The sequence below is a fragment of the Mus pahari genome, chromosome 14, assembly GCF_900095145.1.
Source record: "Mus pahari chromosome 14, PAHARI_EIJ_v1.1, whole genome shotgun sequence".
Classification (NCBI taxonomy): Eukaryota; Metazoa; Chordata; class Mammalia; order Rodentia; family Muridae; genus Mus; species Mus pahari.
Window position 1 is genome coordinate 50,635,253 of NC_034603.1, and position 19,422 is coordinate 50,654,674.

General features: G+C 50.6%; 1 protein-coding gene across 1 annotated transcript in view; it reads left to right on the top strand.

Annotated features, from left to right (window-relative positions):
• Nucleotides 1–1,387: 1,387 nt before the first annotated feature.
• The window catches only part of Unc45b (unc-45 myosin chaperone B), a 28,947-nt gene continuing 10,912 nt past the window's right edge, over nucleotides 1,388–19,422 (top strand). Inside the window, exons 1-13 of the mRNA XM_021211678.1 lie at nucleotides 1,388–1,494; nucleotides 1,827–1,994; nucleotides 2,539–2,575; nucleotides 3,318–3,493; nucleotides 4,542–4,631; nucleotides 6,485–6,652; nucleotides 7,186–7,354; nucleotides 9,121–9,291; nucleotides 12,155–12,326; nucleotides 14,526–14,826; nucleotides 17,329–17,423; nucleotides 17,606–17,747; nucleotides 18,090–18,230. Of these exons, the coding sequence (XP_021067337.1) occupies nucleotides 1,827–1,994; nucleotides 2,539–2,575; nucleotides 3,318–3,493; nucleotides 4,542–4,631; nucleotides 6,485–6,652; nucleotides 7,186–7,354; nucleotides 9,121–9,291; nucleotides 12,155–12,326; nucleotides 14,526–14,826; nucleotides 17,329–17,423; nucleotides 17,606–17,747; nucleotides 18,090–18,230 (1,830 nt within the window). The 5' untranslated portion in view covers nucleotides 1,388–1,494. The remainder of the gene's footprint in view (nucleotides 1,495–1,826; nucleotides 1,995–2,538; nucleotides 2,576–3,317; nucleotides 3,494–4,541; nucleotides 4,632–6,484; nucleotides 6,653–7,185; nucleotides 7,355–9,120; nucleotides 9,292–12,154; nucleotides 12,327–14,525; nucleotides 14,827–17,328; nucleotides 17,424–17,605; nucleotides 17,748–18,089; nucleotides 18,231–19,422) is intronic.

A 19,422-nucleotide genomic window follows, 5' to 3' on the forward strand; every position in this document is an offset into this window, starting at 1 on the left:
GGCTGGCCTTGAACTCAGAAATCCGCCTGCCTCTGCCTCCCGAGTGCTGGGATTAAAGGCGTGCGCCACCACGCCTGGCTAAGTCTAAGAGTTTGAAGCCAGTCTGAAGCCAGCTTGGAAAACAAAAATGAGAGAATCAAGAAACAAACAAGCTCACTTGTTAGGACTGGGCCTTTTGGACAGGGCAGTGGGACCTGTCCAAGGTCACATAGCTGTGTACCCACATTCTAAACTCACAGTCATACTTGCAGAAGCTATTGTGGGTGTCCCTACGGGTGGCTTTTCTTCTGTATCTTTCAGGTGTGTTTTGAAATATATTGTAAGTATGGGGAGAATAAAAGGGAGGGGAGCAGAGCATAAGAATGAAGATCCATCTTTCATTCATTCATTCATTCATTCATAAAAAACACCAGGGCGCTGTCTGCCAGGTTCTGTACCTGGGATGGCGACAGAAGTTCCCCAATGGCAATCTTGACCTCCTGGAGCAGACACTGAAGGACAGGAGAGTTCCGACTCTCCGTGAGGACAGCCTTTTAAAGCTGGCTGAGGAGAAATAAGCAATGCCAGCTCCCAGAGACACCCTTCCACCATGGTGATGGCCACTTCTGTAGAGGGAGCCTCTACTTGTCCTGGGAGAGATCTGGATCAAAGGAAGGTGGCTACGGTCCTTGAGCTCAGGGGACTCCAGCTCTGACTTAGTCCTTGTCCTAGGAGAATGAAGTCTAATCCAGAGGAAGAGAGCCAACTTCCAAGGGAGTCACAGCCAGGATGGGGGACTGAGTGTGTTCATCAACGCAGACAGGGAGGGATGGGACACAAACACGCTCACACAGCAACCTGCTCACACGCGAGTCAGCAAGTCCTGTTGGGCTTTCCAAAAGCAGGGGCTTTTGAGCAAATGCTGCCGGGGCTGTGAACAAGTATGAAGAGAAGCAAGAAGAGACCTTCCTCTGCTCTGCTCTCCCCCTCCCTCCAGAGAGTCCTTTCTAGAAGTCTCCAGAGGGACCTGGGCAGCTGCTGTGTGTCCAAGTCTATCAGCCCCTCAGCTGTCACTCTGCTCCCAAAATAGCAGTAGTAGTGGTGATGGTGGGGGGAGGGTTGTTTATCTGGGGACGGAGGTGGGGAAGGGGCATTATAACTTGCCTAGGCAGGGCAAGTCCCCAAGGGATATTCCTGTCTCTTCTGGATCTTTCGCCCACACTTTGAGGTAATGAATCTAAAGTCTTCCAGGACTGCCCCTGAGCGAGGTGTTCGAGGGTCAGAGGGGAGTCAGTCCCTTCATGTGGGCATGGATGTCCAGTCCAGGCAGGGGGAGGGCCCTGTATCAATGACAGCTTCCAGGAGCACCTGCCCCTGTGGCCAAATATAGTCTGGAGTCACTGGCTGGGGTGATAAAGTCTGCAGGGTGGGGGCTGGGAGCAGTAGACTGAAGCTGTCTGAGGTGGACCACAGAGCTCCGGAGCAGAGCCTAGGAGGAGGCATCTCGGGGAGACTGTGAGTAGGCTGGTAGACTGGGCAAGGAGAAGGCCAGAGAACTTTCAGAACTGCAGGCCTGCTTTGGTTGAAAGAGATGGTTGAAAGAGATGGAGAGGGAAGCTTAGGGACTCTGTCAGCCCTTTCAGTGGGAGTCAAGCCCCAAGTAAACACCATTGTCCTTTGGAAGGGGTGGTCAGTGGATTTAGGGGTGCTGGAGTGGATACCTTGCCGGCAGAATTCCTACCCTACACTAGGAGAGGGAAACCTGGGACTCTAGCTATCAGACTAAGAGCCCTGTCCTGGGTGTCCAGCAAAAGGCTGACCACACAGAGCTGTTGGTGTCCCCGCAGATGGCAGAGGCTGAAGCGGCACAGCTGAAGGAGGAAGGGAACCGGCATTTTCAGCTCCAGGATTACAAGGCAGCCACCAAGAGCTACAGCCAGGCCCTGAAGCTGACCAAGGACAAGGCCCTGCTGGCTACGCTCTACCGGAATCGGGCAGCCTGCAGTCTGAAAACGGTCTGGGGACAGGACAGCGTGGGTGGGCTGGGGGCGGCTAAGGCTGGAGACAAGGTTGTGATGGTCCGACGGAAGTGAGCCATCATCATCCTCACTATGCCCTCTAGACCCCTTGAGTTGGCAAATGTGCCTCCTGTTACACGGGCCACTGCTCTAGAGAAGCAGGAATCCACCAGTCACAGTTGGCCCAACAGAGAGGCGCTTTTCATGTGTTGGGCCACTCCTTTGAAGAGAGCCCTGGGACAGCCTACGCTCTCGCTCTCGTTCTCGGATCTCAGTCAAGAAACCCAAGGTTCAGAAAGCAGGCTAACGTGACCAAACTTTCCCCGGCGGCAGAGGAGCTGGCATTTAAACCTGGGGTTGCCTGATACTACAATCTGTGCTTTTCCGTACCAGGCACGGGTGCATCCCAAGCCCCCGATAACCTGCAGTACCCACCCCCACCCCCGCCCCCCGCCCCGGGTTAACTTCTTCCCTCACTTAGGGGATGCTGATTGCCTCCACTGGGCCCTCGCTAATGGAGTCTCTCGCTCCTGTTTCTCAGGAGAGCTACACCCAGGCAGCCTCGGATGCTTCCAGAGGTGAGCTCCACGCGGCACCCTCACCCAGCACGGCTGCCTTCCATTGTTATTAGGTGCTATGATAATCTGTGGGTTCTGAAGGCCAAGAAACCACTGGAGAAAGAAATGAAGCATCTGGCATTATGTAGCTCAGGGGAGGTAGCTCTCAGGTGGAATAAGGAAGGTTTAGTTTCACCTCGGGGGCTTCAGAGCCAGACCTAGGATAAAGAGACAAAAAAAGCACAGGGAGGAGTTTGGGTAGGAATAAGCAAAGGGTGTTGTTTGTTTGTTTGTTTGTTTTGGGGTGTCCTGGAACTAGCTCTGTAGACCAGGCTGGCCTTGAACTCACAGAGGTCAGTCAGCCTCTGCCTCCCGAGTGCTGGGATTAAAAGCTCCCACCATAACCAGCTGTGACAGATTTATTGATGGAGTTGCCTGGCTGTCTCAGAAAGGAGGGGGACACCCTATTTCTGGGGATATACAATCTTCAGTAAGATGGACCCCTGATAGGAATCCTGTGGTCGGGGAAGCATTAGGAATCAGATAGAAGTTGGGGAGTATTGCTGGGGGGATTCAGGGGGAGAGGACCTTTAGTCTTTTTGCCAACCTTGAGGCTCTATGGGTCTTTCTCCCAAACAAACAAACAAACAATGATATGAGCCAGCTAGTTCAAATAAGGAAGACATCCTTCCTGGGCAGTGGAATAGGGAGATCAGTCTTGTAGCTCAGCCCCCCTGAGGATCTGCCTGTCCCCCCTCTGTAGCCATTGACATCAACTCTGCTGACATCAAAGCATTGTATCGGCGATGCCAGGCACTGGAGCATCTGGGTAAGCTGGACCAGGCATTCAAGGATGTGCAGCGCTGTGCTACCCTCGAGCCAAGGAACCAGAACTTCCAGGAGACACTGCGGAGGCTCAACACCAGCATCCAAGAGCAGGTAAGCTGGGCCCTCCCAGAGGACTTTGTCTGCTTCCATTCCATTCTTAGGGGGAGATGGGCTAGAGAGGTTGAGATGGGAGGACAGATGAGCCCCGCCTCTTCAGCTACCATCAATCCAGAGTCAGCACAGAGCCTGGGCAGGCTCCATGGAACAGGTAGGAGAGTAAGGCTGCCTGTGAGTGATGGAGAGAGCTGTGGTGATGAGTGAGAGCACAAGCTACTCATGGCTACAGTTCTTCTACATTTCAAATGGAAGCTTTGAAAAGGAATTATGGTTACCTAGTGAGTCTCCATTATTATGACTCTAGGGGGATTAAAGTAGCCAGGAATCCTTGGGAATCAGGAAGACCACTGGGGACTAGAGGGTCAGAGTCTGTGGGAACATGAGATCATTTCTGGGTAGATGGACAAAGGCATGGAGCCCTGAGTCCTTCCCTGGCTCAGCTACTGACTTCTTTCTGGTTGACCCCTTAGACATGTCGGCTTCCTCCTGTAAGGAAGAGCAGGAGAACAGTAGTTCACTCAGCACTCTGCGCCAAGGCATCCTGTGTGGCTGGACCATGTCACACTCAGACACAGTGTTGGGGGGATGGGGGAGGGAATGAAAAAGAGGGGGAGATGAGAAAAGGGGTGGGTGAAGGAGGAGCCTGCCCACCCAAACAGAGGAGCCCACACAAGCAGGAGGGAGGAACAAAAGCCCCCAGCTGTAGGAGGCGGGGAGGGAGCAGCATGGAGGGAGCCGGGCAGGTGATCCCTTAGACCACCTAATGAAAGATTTCGAGACAGGGTTTCTCTGTATAGCCCTGGCTGTCCTGGAACTCACTCTGTAGACCAGACTGGCCTCGAACTCAGAAATCCACCTGCCTCTGCCTCCCAAGTGCTGGGATTAAAGGCCTGCGCCACCATGCCCAGCTATGCAGTCGGGTGCTCTTACCCACTGAGCCATCTCACCAGCCCCCAGATTAGATCTTTATTCTGAGTTGAATATATGAAGAATATATAAGGTGCTCCATCTGCCTGCTTTACTGAGGCCTCTCTTTCTTCAGCTCCGTGTGCAGTTTTCTACAGACTCCAGGGTACAGACGATGTTTGAAATCCTTCTGAACGAAAACAGCGAGGCTGATAAGCGGGAGAAGGTGAGTGATGCGTCATTCTTGCCAAGAGAGGGCGCTCTCTCCACGCGGCTTCCATGAAAGGATTCCTTGGCCTGGGATGGTAAGAGGGCGGTAACCATGACTGTGAAGAAACCTTGGCTCCGCTCCGGGTTAATCTCATTAGAAAGCGGCATTACAACAGCCACATATGGTCACAGTTACACATTTTGTACATAAAGTACACATACTGGAGGGAAAACATCCAGGCAGAGTAGAGCCTGTGACCTAAGTCGGGTCGATCATGAATTCAAGGCCAGCCTAGGCTACACAGTAAGACCAAGATAAACCAACGCAAAATGTGAACTAGGAAATGTGTTCCTGGTTCTACTGAACAAACTTTAAATGTGTTGTAGCCACAGGTACAAGCAAGATGGGCAGCACAGCCACTTACCTTTCAGAATCCCATCGGAGAGCCCTGCTCTAGACTTGCTTCCTTTGGCATCCTAATTTTCTACAACAATTCCATAAAAGGAGAAGAGAGTCTCTTAGAGAGACTTCAAACCTCCCAGAGAGCAAAAGGCATTAAGTCGGAGTCAGGCATATGCCTTTAACCCCAACATGTAGAATGTGGAGGTCAGAGGGTCAGGTGTTCAAAGCTAGCCTCTGCTGCCTCAGCCCTCAGAGACCAGTCTAGGCTACCGGAGGGGGTCAGTGAGATGGCCAGAGGGTAAAGGTGCCTCTCTCCAAGTCTGACAACCTGAGTTCGATTCCCGTGGTGGAAGGAGAAAACCAAGTTCTGCAGGGTATCTTTAACCTATAGTTCCCCCATAATAGATAAATTATAAAACATAGAACTTAAAAAGAAAAAGAAAAAAAAAAAGAAATAAAGGAAGGAAGAAAGAAAGAAACTGGCATTAACCATAAGAAGGGTCAAGACTGGGGTGAAGTCATTGTGGCAAATTAAACAGCAGGGTCGGATGACGTCATTGTTTAAAATCAGATATTTTGTTTATTGAAAGTTTGGCCTTGATTCTGATTAAAAAATATTTCATTAAACCTCACTTATCTGGATATTGGGCTATTTGCTGTCTCCTTAAGTTTTGCACCTGCGAGGGATATCTAACTGGCCTCACTGTAATTTTGATCCCAAGAAACACGGATGCATTCAAATAATGCTGTGTGAAAAGTACACATGACCAAGAGGTCATGCTGACACATTATAAAAACATTGAAATATTTACTGATAACAGTCATCTCAGCCAAACCGTTTGATCTGTCTCACGTTTCTCTCCAGTCTTCGAGTGAACATTGAAATGTTTTGCATTTATTTCTGTCAGAACTTGGATGCCGGTGCCCAAAGAAGGGCAGTGTATTCACTCTGTGGCCAATGAATTCACACGATAAAAAAATGTACTTTACAGCTTCTCTGAGGACCTAATGAGTTGTCACGGATAAAGCAGTGTTATTTGGAACAGCACAATGCCCTAAGCTTATAGCAATGTTCAGGTCACATTTGCCTGGAGTCTCAGTCATTTACCTCCTGTCTTAGCAAGGGTTTCCATTGCTGTGAAGAGACACCATGACCGTGGCAACTCTTATAAAGGAAAACATTTAATTGGTTCAGAGGTTCCATTATCATCATGGCAGGAAACCCGGCAGCGTGCAGACAGACGTGGTGCCGGAGAAGGAGCTGAGAGTTCTACATCTTGATCCACAGGCAGCAGAAGGGGCATGTGTGCTACAGGCAGTCAAGAGGAGACTATTTTCTGCAGGCAACCAGGAGGGGAGAGTAGACCAATGCTCTGCAGATACAGTCTGTCTACTAGCCCCTGCCCTGGGTTCATGGTCAAAGCCTCCCTCTGGCTTCCTGACAACCTCCATTGCTTCTCCCTCAGGCTGCCAACAACCTCATCGTCCTGGGCCGTGAAGAAGCGGGGGCTGAGAGGATCTTCCAGAGCAATGGAGTGGCTCTGCTGCTGCAGCTTATGAACACCCAGCGGCCTGAGCTGCTGCTAGCTGCCGTGCGGACCCTGTCTGGCATGTGCAGTGGCCACAGAGCTAGGGTGAGGGCCTGGGGCTTGGGATAGGTGGTGCGGGTGGCAGCTGGTCCAAGGAAGCAGAGGGTGGCACGTGGTAGGGACTGTGGTTGGCACTAATAGAACTTGAGACAGAGTCTCAAGGGTCTTTTGTCTCCCAGCCTGGTTCATGTGAATAACGGCTCAAGAGTGCTCTGAGCCCTTTCCCTGCAAGCTGGAAGTGGGCTTGACTAAGCAGGGGTGTTTGTTGAAAGTTGATTACAAGAAGAGCTGAATGCGAAAGCATTGTAATGCGTATTTCTTCATATTCAGTCTTTGAGTATTTTCTACACTTACATCTATCTCACTGAGGTCCTGCCCGAGGCATGAACTCAGTGCCCCCAAGACTCCATCCAGCATGGGGTGACATAGCTCGGAGTCTCCTGGAGGAAGTTTCCCAGACTGTAGGTCCCACTTCCCTATAGCATGAAGTGGGTAGGGCGGTCACCACCCACCTCTTAACCTGGATGCCAAACTGATGAGAGGGGCAGGGTTGCTGACTCTGTTCCTCCCGGGTCTAGGCCACCGCGATCCTGCAGGCAGTCCGCATAGACAGAATCTGCAGCCTCATGGCCCTGGAGAATGAAGAGATGTCTCTGGCTGTCTGCAACCTGCTCCAGGCCATCATTGACTCGCTGTCTGGGGAGGACAAGAGAGAGCATCGTGGGAAGGAGGAGGCCTTGGTTCTGGGTAGGAGATATTCTTCTGTTCTAGACCGTGTGGGTCCAAGGCAGAGCCAGTCACCACCTTACTGACAGTTCCCATGTGCACGGGTGGCCTGGCTTGATTTTAGTATGTGTGCTGGGGTGATACAAATGGAAGTTCATAAGCTGCTGAGTACAGGATTGTCTGCTTTTCAGCCTAGAAGGAGCCATGGTGGTGATGGCTCATATCAGTGTGACTGTGTTCAATGTCACTCGATTTTATACTCAAAAATAGTTAAAATGATAATTTTGGATTATTCATATTTCATCACGATGTAATGGGAGCTCACTGGGGAGACTTGGACAGATACAGAAATCTGTAAGGAAGAAAAATGTTGCCCCAAACAAACTCTGTACCCATTCAGACGATCCACTGGATCCCTCCTGTCCCTTCCTAGCCATGTAAATATATTTACATGAATATCAATTAAAAACTGGAAACTGAGCCAGGTGGTGGTGGTGGCGCACGCCTTTAACCCCAGCACTTGGTAGGCAGAGGCAGGAGGATCTCTGAGTTCAAGGCCAGCCTGGTCTACAGAGTGAGTTCCAGGACAGCCTGGGCTACACAGAGAAACCTTGTATCAAAAAAGCAAAACAAGTGGGGTATAGTGGTGCACGCCTTTAATCCCAGCACTCAGGAGGCAGAGGCAGGGGGATTTCTTAGTTTGAGGCCAGCCTGGTCTACGAAGTGAGTTCCAGGACAGCCAGGGCTATACAGAGAGACCCTGTCTCGAAGCTCGCCATCCAAACAAAACAAAACAAAACAAAGTTTATTAAAGCGAAACAAAATGTTTGTGGGGGCTGGTGAGATGGCTCAGTGGGTAAGAGCACCCGACTGCTCTCCCGAAGGTCTGGAGTTCAAATCCCAGCAACCACATGGTGGCTCATAACCATCCTTAACAAGATCTGATTCCCTCTTCTGGAGTGTCTGAAGACAGCTACGGTGTATTTACATATAATAAATAAATCTTTAAAAAAAATGTTTGTGGGTCACTGCCAGGCAATGCCTGGCAGTGAGGGGCTTTCCAAGAACAGGAGCTGTTTGAAAATAAAGGGTTGTGGGGTGAGACAGTGTTCAGTGGCCAGAGTGACCCTTGGGGATGTTGCTTGGGGATTTCTTTGCTTTTTTGGGGAAGATGTGTGAGACAGACAGCACTGTCTAGGGAAATTCACATGCTCACTGTACCAGTTACTTTTGTATGGCCAAGACCCTGATACCAGATGACAGCTTAAGGAAGGATCTGTTTTGCTTGAACGCTCAGAGGATGTATCCAGTGGTTGCTCGGCGTCGTGCACTTGGGCGGACCATCAGACATCATGTTGTGGGAGCAGACATCTAGGGAGGTTTCTCACCTCATGGCGAATAGGAAGAGGAGGGGGAGAGGGAAGAGGAAGAAGAGGGGAAAGAGGAGAAGGAGAAGGAGTTAAAGAAGGGAGGAAGGAAGGAAGAATGGAGGGAAGGAAGGAAGGAGAGAGATGGGAGGCACCACCTGCAACCAGAAACATCTCTCAAGGATCTGCCCCGAGTGGCTTCCTTCCTTCAGTCAGACCCTACCTCCTAGAGTTTCTAGAGCCCCTCCAAATAGCACCATCAACCGATAAGCGCTTCTGCAGGGGGAATTTTTCATATTTGAACTCAGAAAACAGGGACTGCAGGCCTTCCAGAGTCCCTCTAGACATTTCTGCCATTCTCCATCCTCTCCATGTGAAATTTTCTCTCGCCTCTATTTGCCCTCCTTTTCTGTTCCTCAGATACCAAGAAGGACCTGAAGCAGATCACCAGCCACCTGCTGGACATGCTGGTCAGTAAGAAGGTGTCTGGGCAGGGCAGAGACCAGGCACTGAACCTGCTTAATAAGAACGTCCCCCGGAAGGACCTGTCCATTCATGACAACTCACGCACCATCTATGTTGTAGATAACGGTGAGATGGGGGGTGAAGGAGCTCGGGGTTCCGTCATACCGTTGGGGTAGGCCCAGATACTTGTCTCTGTGTAGAGAGAATAGAAGGGTGTTGTCTGGAGAGGGACTTCAGTCCCAGCTGAAGGGGGTGGCAGGCATTTGTGTAGTAGGATTTCCCCAGGGTCTCTTGAAGCTGGTAGGTAAAGGCTCTGAACTAAGGGCAAGAACATACCCAGGAAGTGGTGAGTACCCTAAAACATTGGATAGATCAAAAAGGCAGGATTAAGTGTTTGCAACAAACAGGACTACTAACTATGCAGTCCCCACACATGCATCCAACACAGTGCACCAGCAAGTAATTAGACTTTTAACACTTGACCCAGGTGCCTAACGACTGCTATCATGCCCCCAACCCCAGTTCTGGTCCCTGTATATATTCTGAAAAACAGCACTGGCCTCTTTCCTCTCTGCTGTAGGATCAAATACGTGGTTTATGGGATGGAGTAGGTGGGGAGTGTGTGGTGGGGGAGCGTGTCTTATTCTCTTCCTTGGTTGGAAGGCACTAAATGGAATAGCTCTCAGGTGGAAACCAAGTGGATTTAGAAGCCGCAGGAGGCCAGTGCAGAGCTGCAGCATGAGGCTCGTGTGTAACTCAGACAGGGCCAGAGAGGGTACTGGGAAGGAGAGTCAAACCCAAATGAGCTCCTGGCGTACAAGGAGGAGGCCCTGAGTGGTCCAAGGGCAGAGAAGTGGGAGGGATCCATAGGCAAGATGGAGGGGGAAAGTTAGAGGTAAATTGGGGTGGACGGTGCATTGCGGTGGGGGGGGGGCAGTCTTTGCAAACCAGGCTTCATCGGGCCCTACCGAACCGAACCTTTTTTTTGTGTGTGAGTTGGTGACATAATGAGGACGATATGTTTGGCCTCTGTACTCTCCTGGCACATAACTCACACAACTGCACGACTGTCGTGATTTTCACTAAGTATCTTTTATAAGTGGATGAGGCTAGCGCCCTGGGTGCCCGTGAAGAGTTTGGAAGGACTATAAGAGGTTTCAGGGAAGCTAGCCCCGTGGTTAGAGATTGGGAACTTCCTACGCTGCTCATCCGCATCTCCCAACTACCCCCTAACCTTTGAAATCAGGGTGAGAGCCCGAGACTGACGTCACTAACAGACAGTGATATAATTAATCATTAATCATGTCTACGTCGTGAAGCCTCTATTTCAATAAAGCAAAATACAAACCCACCCTTCACTGAAGAGGCTCAGAGTTTCGGGGGTGAAGGAGGCGAATGGACTCTGGGAAGGCAACACCTGAAGACTGGAGCTTCCCGCCCTGCCCTTCCTTACATCTCATCCTGCGTCCCTTCCCCATCCAGCCCTTCCTGCCCCATCCTTTCTATGAACTGATAGCGTAGTAAGTAAACTGTCTTGAGTTCCGTGAGCCATTCTCACACGTTATCGGCCTGACAAGGGGATCCCCGGGGGCCCCTGCTTGTAAGCATGCGGGGCAGAGGATGGGGGAAAGCTAGGACCGTTTGCAGTGGAGGCCATCTTGCGGGACTGAGCCCTCACTCAGCCTGAGGGGTCTGTGCCAACCCCAGGTAGTGTCAGAGTTGAATTGTAGGATACTCTGCCGGCGTCAGGTGTACCAAGAGGAATAGAGGGGAAGTGGAGGTTTTCATTGCAGTGGTAAAAATATGTTCAGTGTAACGTTGCTGTCAATCACTTTCAGCTCCCTCTCCGCAAGCCGAGCTCCGCCCCTCCTGCGTTTGCCTCCGCCCTTCTTCCTCCCTCTGACGGGTGTCACTCAAGGTCTCTCCACCTCCAAGCTTCCTCTGACATTAGATGTCCCATAAGCTTTATGGCATGACAGTTAACACGCTGGGCTTGACAACAGACCTCACAGGGAAGCTGTCCTCTCTGTATGTCACTTGGCTGGCTACAAGATTATGAGTAGCAACCTTGGCTTCTCCACATCCGAAAGACGGAACTGATTGCTAAGCAGTCGGATGGTTGTTAAGCCTGGATCAGGGAACAAGTCCCAAGCCCCTTGGCACGAAGGGAATGCTCGGTACAATCTGGAGAGGGAACAAGAGGCCTGGTCTTCCATCTGACTCTGTGCCTGACCAATCACCTTTTAGAGAAAGGAGGATCAAACCAGGGCCTTTGATATGCTAGGGAAACACTTCCTACCTGCCAAGGAGCTCTGTCTGAGTCCCCAGCTTGCAGCTCTGTGGAAGCTGGTTGCCTCATCTGCATCGTTAGTATTCAGTACCGGTAGAACCTTCCTGGCATGTTTACATACCCATTTCCCATACCAGGCTGAAGGTAGGACAGATAAGGGGCTCTTTCATTTGTTGATCTACTTGCTCAGCGAACGTGTGAGTCTTGAATTTAGTCTAGTGGAAGAAGCCACTGAAGGTTCATCCATAAGGTAACGATAATGATTAATAACTACTATAGAAATGACAGACATTTGAAGAGTGATTATGCCTCTGGATGGGTCCTGGGCTGTTTCTGTACATCATCTGACCGAGTCCTTGAGTCTATTAAATAGGTTGTGTTTTTTCACCTTTGTAAATGATACTAATACTGAGGCCTAGGGAAAAGATAGTATGAAGTCGTTTATAAGGAAGATCAGACCCAACCCATGAACTGAGATCAACTACTGTTGTGTTTCAGTATGGTGGGAATATTGGCCATGCAACAGGTGGCTTGCTCCACAGGTGCAGGGTCAGATGAAAGGCCTGAGCCTCTTGTCCCCTCTCCAGTCCCCTGAACTCTGGAGAGGCCATGTACTGTCTGCAGTCACAGCTGGTGGGGACCAGTGATGAGATACTTTTCACCCTTGGGAATCTCACTCTTGAGGCTGTCACCCCACAGGTCTGAGGAAGATCCTGAAGGTGGTGGGGCAGGTTCCAGACCTGCCCTCCTGCCTGCCGTTGACGGACAATACCCGAATGCTGGCCTCCATCCTCATCAACAAGCTCTACGATGACCTGCGCTGTGACCCAGAGCGCGACCACTTCCGCAAGATCTGCGAAGAGTACATCACGTGAGTTCCCAGGAGGCCCCACCCACCTGTGGCTGTGTAGCCAGTCACCCCTACCTTTTGTAACTTACAGAAATGATAGCAATTTATGACCTCGCAGTAGAATGGGTATCTGGGAACTGGGTAGCTGGGTGATTCTAGCTTGGGGTCTCCCAGCAAGGTATCTAGGCTGCAGCTGCAGCCACCCGGTGGTTTGATGGCTTGACTGGGGTTAGAAGATATTTCTAGGAGGCTGCACTCCCATGATGGTACACTGGTCCAGGCTGTTGGTGGGAGGTCTGCAGTTCCTCCTGTGTGGACCTCTCCATCAGCTGTGTTGAGTCTTTCTCCTTACATGTCCCCCACCGTTCTTTTGATGCAGCTCTTTGGCTGTTAAGTGATTCCAGTAGATTGTCCAGATTTCTGGAACACTACCCATGCCTCAGCTTAGGAAGCTGCACTCTGGACGAGTTCTGGGAGGAAAGGACATTACCTTTTCTCCGTGTCCCCTCTCTCCTCCTAAGGTGGCATGCTGGTTTTGTAAAGGGCCAGGGATGTTTTAGATTTTTGTAGGGCAAATTCATACATTCATTATCTATCTATCTATCTATCTATCTATCTATCTATCTATCTATCTATCATCTATCTATTATCTATCTATCTATCTATCTATCTATCTATCTATCTATCTATCTATCTATCTATCTATCTATCTTAGAAAAGGTCTCACTATGTAGCTCCTACTGGCATAGAACTTTCTATGTAGATCAGGCTGGCCTCAAACTCACAGAAATCAAGTGCCTCTGCCTCCCAAATGCTGGGGTAAAAGGTGTAACCCACCACATCTGGCAACATGTCTGATACATTCCTATCACCTAAGTATTTTTTTTCAACTGCCAAAGGAAGAACTACATTGAGCTCCCAGGCATGCCAGCGCCCATTCAGTCCTGTTCTCCTGTTAACCTTGACTTGGCTCTTAAAGCTCTTCATGGCTGAAGCTACCTACCAGAGCTTCAGCCCATCCTGCTAGCTTCAAGAGTCCCCCTGTCCCTGCAGCTTGAGTCTTAGTTCCATAAACCTTAGAAAGAAGTCTGGACCTAGAGAGCTACAAGGAAAAGCTTTTTATTGAGATACAAGCTCCAGCTAAATGGGAGACGAAGCCCCAAGCAAGCCTTGGTCAGGCGGTGGCTCCCTAAACACACGAATGGACTGGCAGATACAGGAAGAGTTGCCACCTAAAGTTTCCACGTAGGTCCTCCATGCATGTGAGGAACTCATGCTTGTAGAGTGTCCAGTCCTGATTGGTCAACGTCCTTGAGCTCAGGGAAAGACAGGGACTACTGGGATAAGGCAGGGTCTGGGATATGGCACCGGCGTCTGCAGGACATATCCACTGCTTTTAACCCTGGGGCTCTGTGTGTACCCTGGTCCCCATTTATGTCCTTGGGTTATTCCACCCCCCACTTTCGGGTGTTCCCCTCACCGTCTCATCTCATGAGATTCCAAATTGAGTTCCGTACCCTCACCTGCCAGAGGGCAGCTCCTAGGTGCCTCACTGGGCCCGTCTGGGGCTGTGGTTATGCACTAGCATCTCATAACTAGCATCTCGTAACTTGTCACTCATCCTAATTTGAAATGACATTTTAGGGTACCCCAGGTCATCAAGAGAGAAACTTTGGGGTGCTGCAATGCAGGCCAATGCACTCCTCAATGCTGCTTCCTTCTCTGTCCAATAATTCAACTTCCTGAAGGTCAATCCCGAAGGTCAATGTGCTGTCAGGGGGACATACCCTGCGAGCAGCCGTGATGTCATGTGTTCTTGGTTTGTTTTGTTTTGGTTTGGTTTTTTTGGTTTTTCGAGACAGGGTTTCTCTGTATAGCCCTGGCTGTCCTGGAACTCACTCTGTAGACTAGTAGACCAGGCTGGCCTCGAACTCAGAAATCTACCTGTCTTTGCCTCCCAAGTGCTGGGATTAAAGGTGTGCACAACCACTGCCCAGCTAAGACTTATTTAATTATTTATGTATTTATTTTAATGTGTCCTTAAGAAATAACAGCACTATGCTCTCTATTTGTAGACCAAAGAGCCGAGACTCAGAAAGGTTCAGTGACTCACCCAGTGCCACAGAGCTCCTGAAGGAAGGCAAATTCAAATCTTCCTTCATGCCATCTTTTTTACCTCCTTGGGTTGATTCTCTTGACCACTCTTGTCCTCTGTTTTAGGAGCAAATTTGACCCCCAGGACATGGACAAGAATGTAAATGCCATCCAGACTGTGTCCGGCATCTTGCAGGGGCCCTTTGACCTGGGCAATCAGCTGCTGGGCATGAAAGGTGTGATGGAGATGATGGTTGCTCTGTGTGGCTCGGAGCGCGAGGCGGACCAGCTGGTGGCTGTGGAGGCTCTCATCCACGCTTCCACGAAGCTCAGCCGGGCCACCTTCATCATCACCAACGGTGTGACGCTTCTCAAGCAGATCTACAAGACCACAAAGAATGAGAAGATCAAGATCCGCACGCTGGTGGTGAGTGGACTGGGTGCCTAGTGCTGCTGGGGATACCAGGATGAATAAAACACAACCTCCATCCTTGAGGGGGCGTGTCCACCCTTGAGGGGGTGTGTCCATCCTTGAGGGAGGCGTGTCTTAGGGTTTCCATTCCTGTGATGAGACTCCATGACCAAGGCAATTCTTATAAAGGACAGCATTTAATTGGGGCTGGCTTACAGTTTCAGAGATTCAGTCCATTATCATGGTGGGAATTACGGCAGCATGCAGGCAGACATGGTGCTGGAGGAGCTAAGAGTTCTTGATCCACAGGCAGCTAGGAGGAAGGGTCCTTCTGTACTGGGTTCAGCCTGAGCACTAGGAGACCTCAAAGCCCACCTACACAGTGACACACTTCCTCCAACAAGGTCACACCTCCCGTTAGTGTCACTTCCCATGGGTCAAACATATTCAAACCACCATAGGGTTTGTCTTAGTGTTATTATTGCTGTGATGAAACACCATGACCAAAAATCAGGTTAGGAAGGAAAGGGTTAATTCAGCTTGCACTTCCATATCACTGAAGGCAGATGGCACCAGTCCAGGGTGGTACCACCCACAGTGGGCTGGGCCCCCTCTCATTGATCACTAATTAAGAAAATGCTTCCAACTGGATCTTTGGAGACATTTTTCTCAGTTGAGGCTCCATCCTCTCTGACAACTCTTCTTTGTGTCAAGTAGACATAAAAGCAGCCAGTATGAGGGCAGGGGCAGGTACTAAGGACTCCCCCACTCCTAGGTCTATCCATGTGCTCCTGCAGACAAAGTGATAGGCAGGGCCATGGCAATGAAGTCAGGAGGACGACCCTGAGCTTAGCACTAGGAAATTAGCATACTGTGAAGACACGACCGTGGACACTGTCCAGGAAGGGCTTGCAGAGCAGACACCAACAAATGTGTCTTTAGCCAGCTGTTAGACTTTCAGTTTTATTATTTTCACCTTACTGAATTATTTACACTCTCCTTCCTTTACCTCATAAAAAATTACAGAAATTTGATTCATTGACCTAGATTTGAATTCACAGTGATAGTTTTTTCTCTCTAGAGACATTTATTATTCCAAACAATTTATTTCATGTGAAGCACCTACCCTCCCTCTCATAAACATAGTCCCTCAAACCCAAGTTCCCTCCTACATGCAATATGGCAGAGATAGTTTTTTTTAAATAAAAATATTTATTTATGTTATGATACTCATATATGTTATGAGTACACTGTAGCTGTCTTCAGACATACCAGAAGAGGGCATCAGATCCCATTACAGATGGTTGAGAGCCACCATGTGGTTATTGGGAATTGAACTCAGGACCTCTGGAAGAGCAGTCAGTGCTCTTGACTGCAGAGCAGTCTTTCTAGCCCACAATGATAGTTTTTGTAGTTGCAGTTCTGTTTTTAAAGGTATGTTGTAGCTTATTGTGATAATGTGTCCCAAGCTGACCTTGAACTTGCAATCCTCCCGCCTCAGCTTTTTGATGCTGGAATTAAAGGCCATAGCTCCAGACATTTTTTTTTTTTGAGTCTTATTTTAGATTCCAGACTGGCCTCAAACATACTCTGTAGGCCAGTCTGGCCTTCAACTCATTATTCTTCTGCTTCTATCCCCTGTGAGCTGGAATTATAGGCCTGCAGCACTCTGCCTGGCTCATATAATTAAAAGAAAACTCTCTCTCTCTCTCTCTCTCTCTCTGTGTGTGTGTGTGTGTGTGTGTGTGTGTGTGTGTGTGTGTCATGGCACATGTCATCAGACATCCTGAGTGTTGACCATTGCTTTTTTACCTTTGTTTGACACATGCCATTGCATAACCAGACTGGATGGCCTCACTGAAGGAATGCTTAGCACCATAGACCCATGCATGCTACGTCCAGGTTCACACAGTTCTGGGATCTGAGTTAGGATTTTTATGTTTACACAGCAAGGGCTTCACTCAGTGAGCCTTCTCTGCAGCTGCTCATGTCAGTTTTTTGCTTGTGTAGCTTTGGCTGTCCTGGAACTCCCAGAGATCCACCTGCCTCTGCCACCTGTCTGCTGTGATTAAAGATGTGCACCACTATGCCTGACCCTCATGCCGGTTGTTTTTTTTTTTTTTTTTTAAAGAAAAAAAAAAAAGGGCGTGATAGCTTTTCTGCCCCAGAAGCATTGCTCTTTTCCTGACAGGGTTCATGCCCCCCCCCATTAGACTTTGTATGTCTGAACTTGTTGCCTACATGATATGACGTCTTTGCTTTCCCACACCGTCTCACAGTGGCGGCAGATATTTAGTATGATTCTCTTGTGCAAATTTTTCAAAACATTGAAGAAGTCAAAATGGTGAGGACCTGTGGCTTTGTGGGCCTCTTCCCACGTTGGAGAACCGGGGAGGGCATCTTCGAAGAGGTGGCATGGGCACAGAGGTGTGTCCAGGCAGAGAAAGGGGGACAGTGTTGACCACAGGCCCTGACTCAGTCCTCAGTGTTGCTGATCTTCCTGTATCCTCGCCACAGGGGCTCTGTAAACTTGGCTCAGCTGGGGGCTCCGACTACGGCCTCAGACAGTTTGCTGAAGGGTCGACGGAGAAGCTAGCCAAGCAATGTCGAAAGTAAGTTATGCCTCTGGAACCTTTGCCTCCTCATGGGCCTCTATGAAGGATTTCAGGGATGCGCTTCAGTAATGTCAGGCTGGAAACGACCCCTCACTGGCTACCTGTTATCCTGAACCTCAGTCACTGTTGGTCAGAGCTCTGGCTCCTTCTCCAGTGGTTTCCCCACTCTCCACTTCCAGGTGGCTGTGTAACACCGCCATAGACACCCGGACGCGGCGCTGGGCAGTGGAGGGCCTGGCCTACCTCACGCTGGACGCGGATGTGAAGGATGATTTTGTCCAGGACATCCCTGCTCTGCAGGCCATGTTCGAGTTGGCCAAGGCAAGAGTGATTCAGATCTCGAAGCTCAGGGAAGGGTGCCGGTCTGTTGGCCCTGGTGCTCAGGGCTCACCCTGGCTCCACCATCCCTGGTGAAGCTGGATTGGTTCTTTCACTGGGTGGCCCTCATCTTGTCTGGTTGTGGGACTTACAGCTCTGTCCTGTCAAAAATGATAGGACAACATGTCTGTCTGGGACCCTTAGGCAGCGAGATCCCGAGGGAGCAGACAGTGTCTGGACTCTTCTGGAAATGGGGGGGGGGTCTGCTAGGATCAGCCTAGAGACTTCCTCTGATCTATCACTCTGGTGATTCCTTTCTGCTTTTCCCTAACCCGGGGCTTCCAGACCAGTGACAAGACCATCCTCTACTCAGTGGCCAACACCCTGGTAAACTGCACCAACAGCTATGATGTCAAGGAGGTCGTCCCTGAGCTGGTGCAGCTGGCCAAGTTCTCCAAGCAACATGTGCCAGAGGAGCACCCCAAGGTGGGTAGAGGGCAGGCAGCTCAGGCGAGGAGCTGTGTGGTCAGAAAAACGACGTTGATATTTGACCATGTGCGGCTTGAGGATGACAATAGTCATTTTTTCCCGCTAGGTGGCGCTCATGATTTCTGTCTTTTAATTTTCTGACTAGGGTCGGGGCTGACAGTTTTGTAATCTGATTAAACAGAGCCAGATGAACATTTCGCAACATTTGTTGCTGATTTCATGGACACTTGTGTTTCATCTCATGCCTCCTAGTCATAGAATTTTGATTTTTCTGGGGTATCTGGACTTAGGGATAAGAGAGTTCCTATGCTCAAACCTTACAAAACCCCTAACACAACGCGTGTAGGTGATTACCTCTACACAAGGATACATCTGCATATGAAAGAATATGGAACAGTACTCCCAGCTAGTGAGATCGTTTGGATTTTAGGAAATTATAAAAACCATATATGTGTTACAAAATGAGGTGGTGGACAGTAGAGAGAACTTAGCCATGCAGTGACACCTTCTCCACAGGACCACTGCTGGTGGTTTTTCTTTTTTCTTTTTAAAATACCGATTCCCATCAACCCCCTCAACCCCCTTCCCTTCTCTGGACCCCACTCGCTCCGGACCTCGGTTCGCTCCGGACCCCCGCTCGCTCCGGATCCCCGCTCGCTCCGGATCCCCGCTCGCTCCGGATCCCCGCTCGCTCCGGATCCCCGCTCGCTCCGGGCTCCCGCTCGCTCCGGATCCCCGCTCGCCCCGGGTCCCCGGCTCGCTCCGGACCCCCGCTCGCTCCGGACCCCGGCTCGCCCCGGGTCCCCGCTCGCTCCGGACCCCTGCTCGCCCCGGGTCCCCGCTCGCTCCGGACCCCGGCTCGCCCCGGGTCCCCGCTCGCTCCGGACCCCCGCTCGCTCCGAACCCCAGTTCGCTCCCGCCCGCCGCCGCTCCGGGCCCCCGCTCGCTCCGGGCTCCCGCTCGCTCCGGGCTCCCGCTCGCTCCAAGTCCCCGGCTCACTCCGGACCCCAGTTCACTCCGGACCCCCGCTCGCTCCGAACCCCAGTTCGCTCCCGCCCGCCGCCGCTCCGGACCCCGGCTCGCTCCGGACCCCTGCTCGCTCCCGACTCCCGCTCGCTCGGGACCCCGGCTCGCTCCGGACTCCCTCTCGCTCCGGACCCCTGCTCGCTCCGGATCCCCGCTCGCTCCG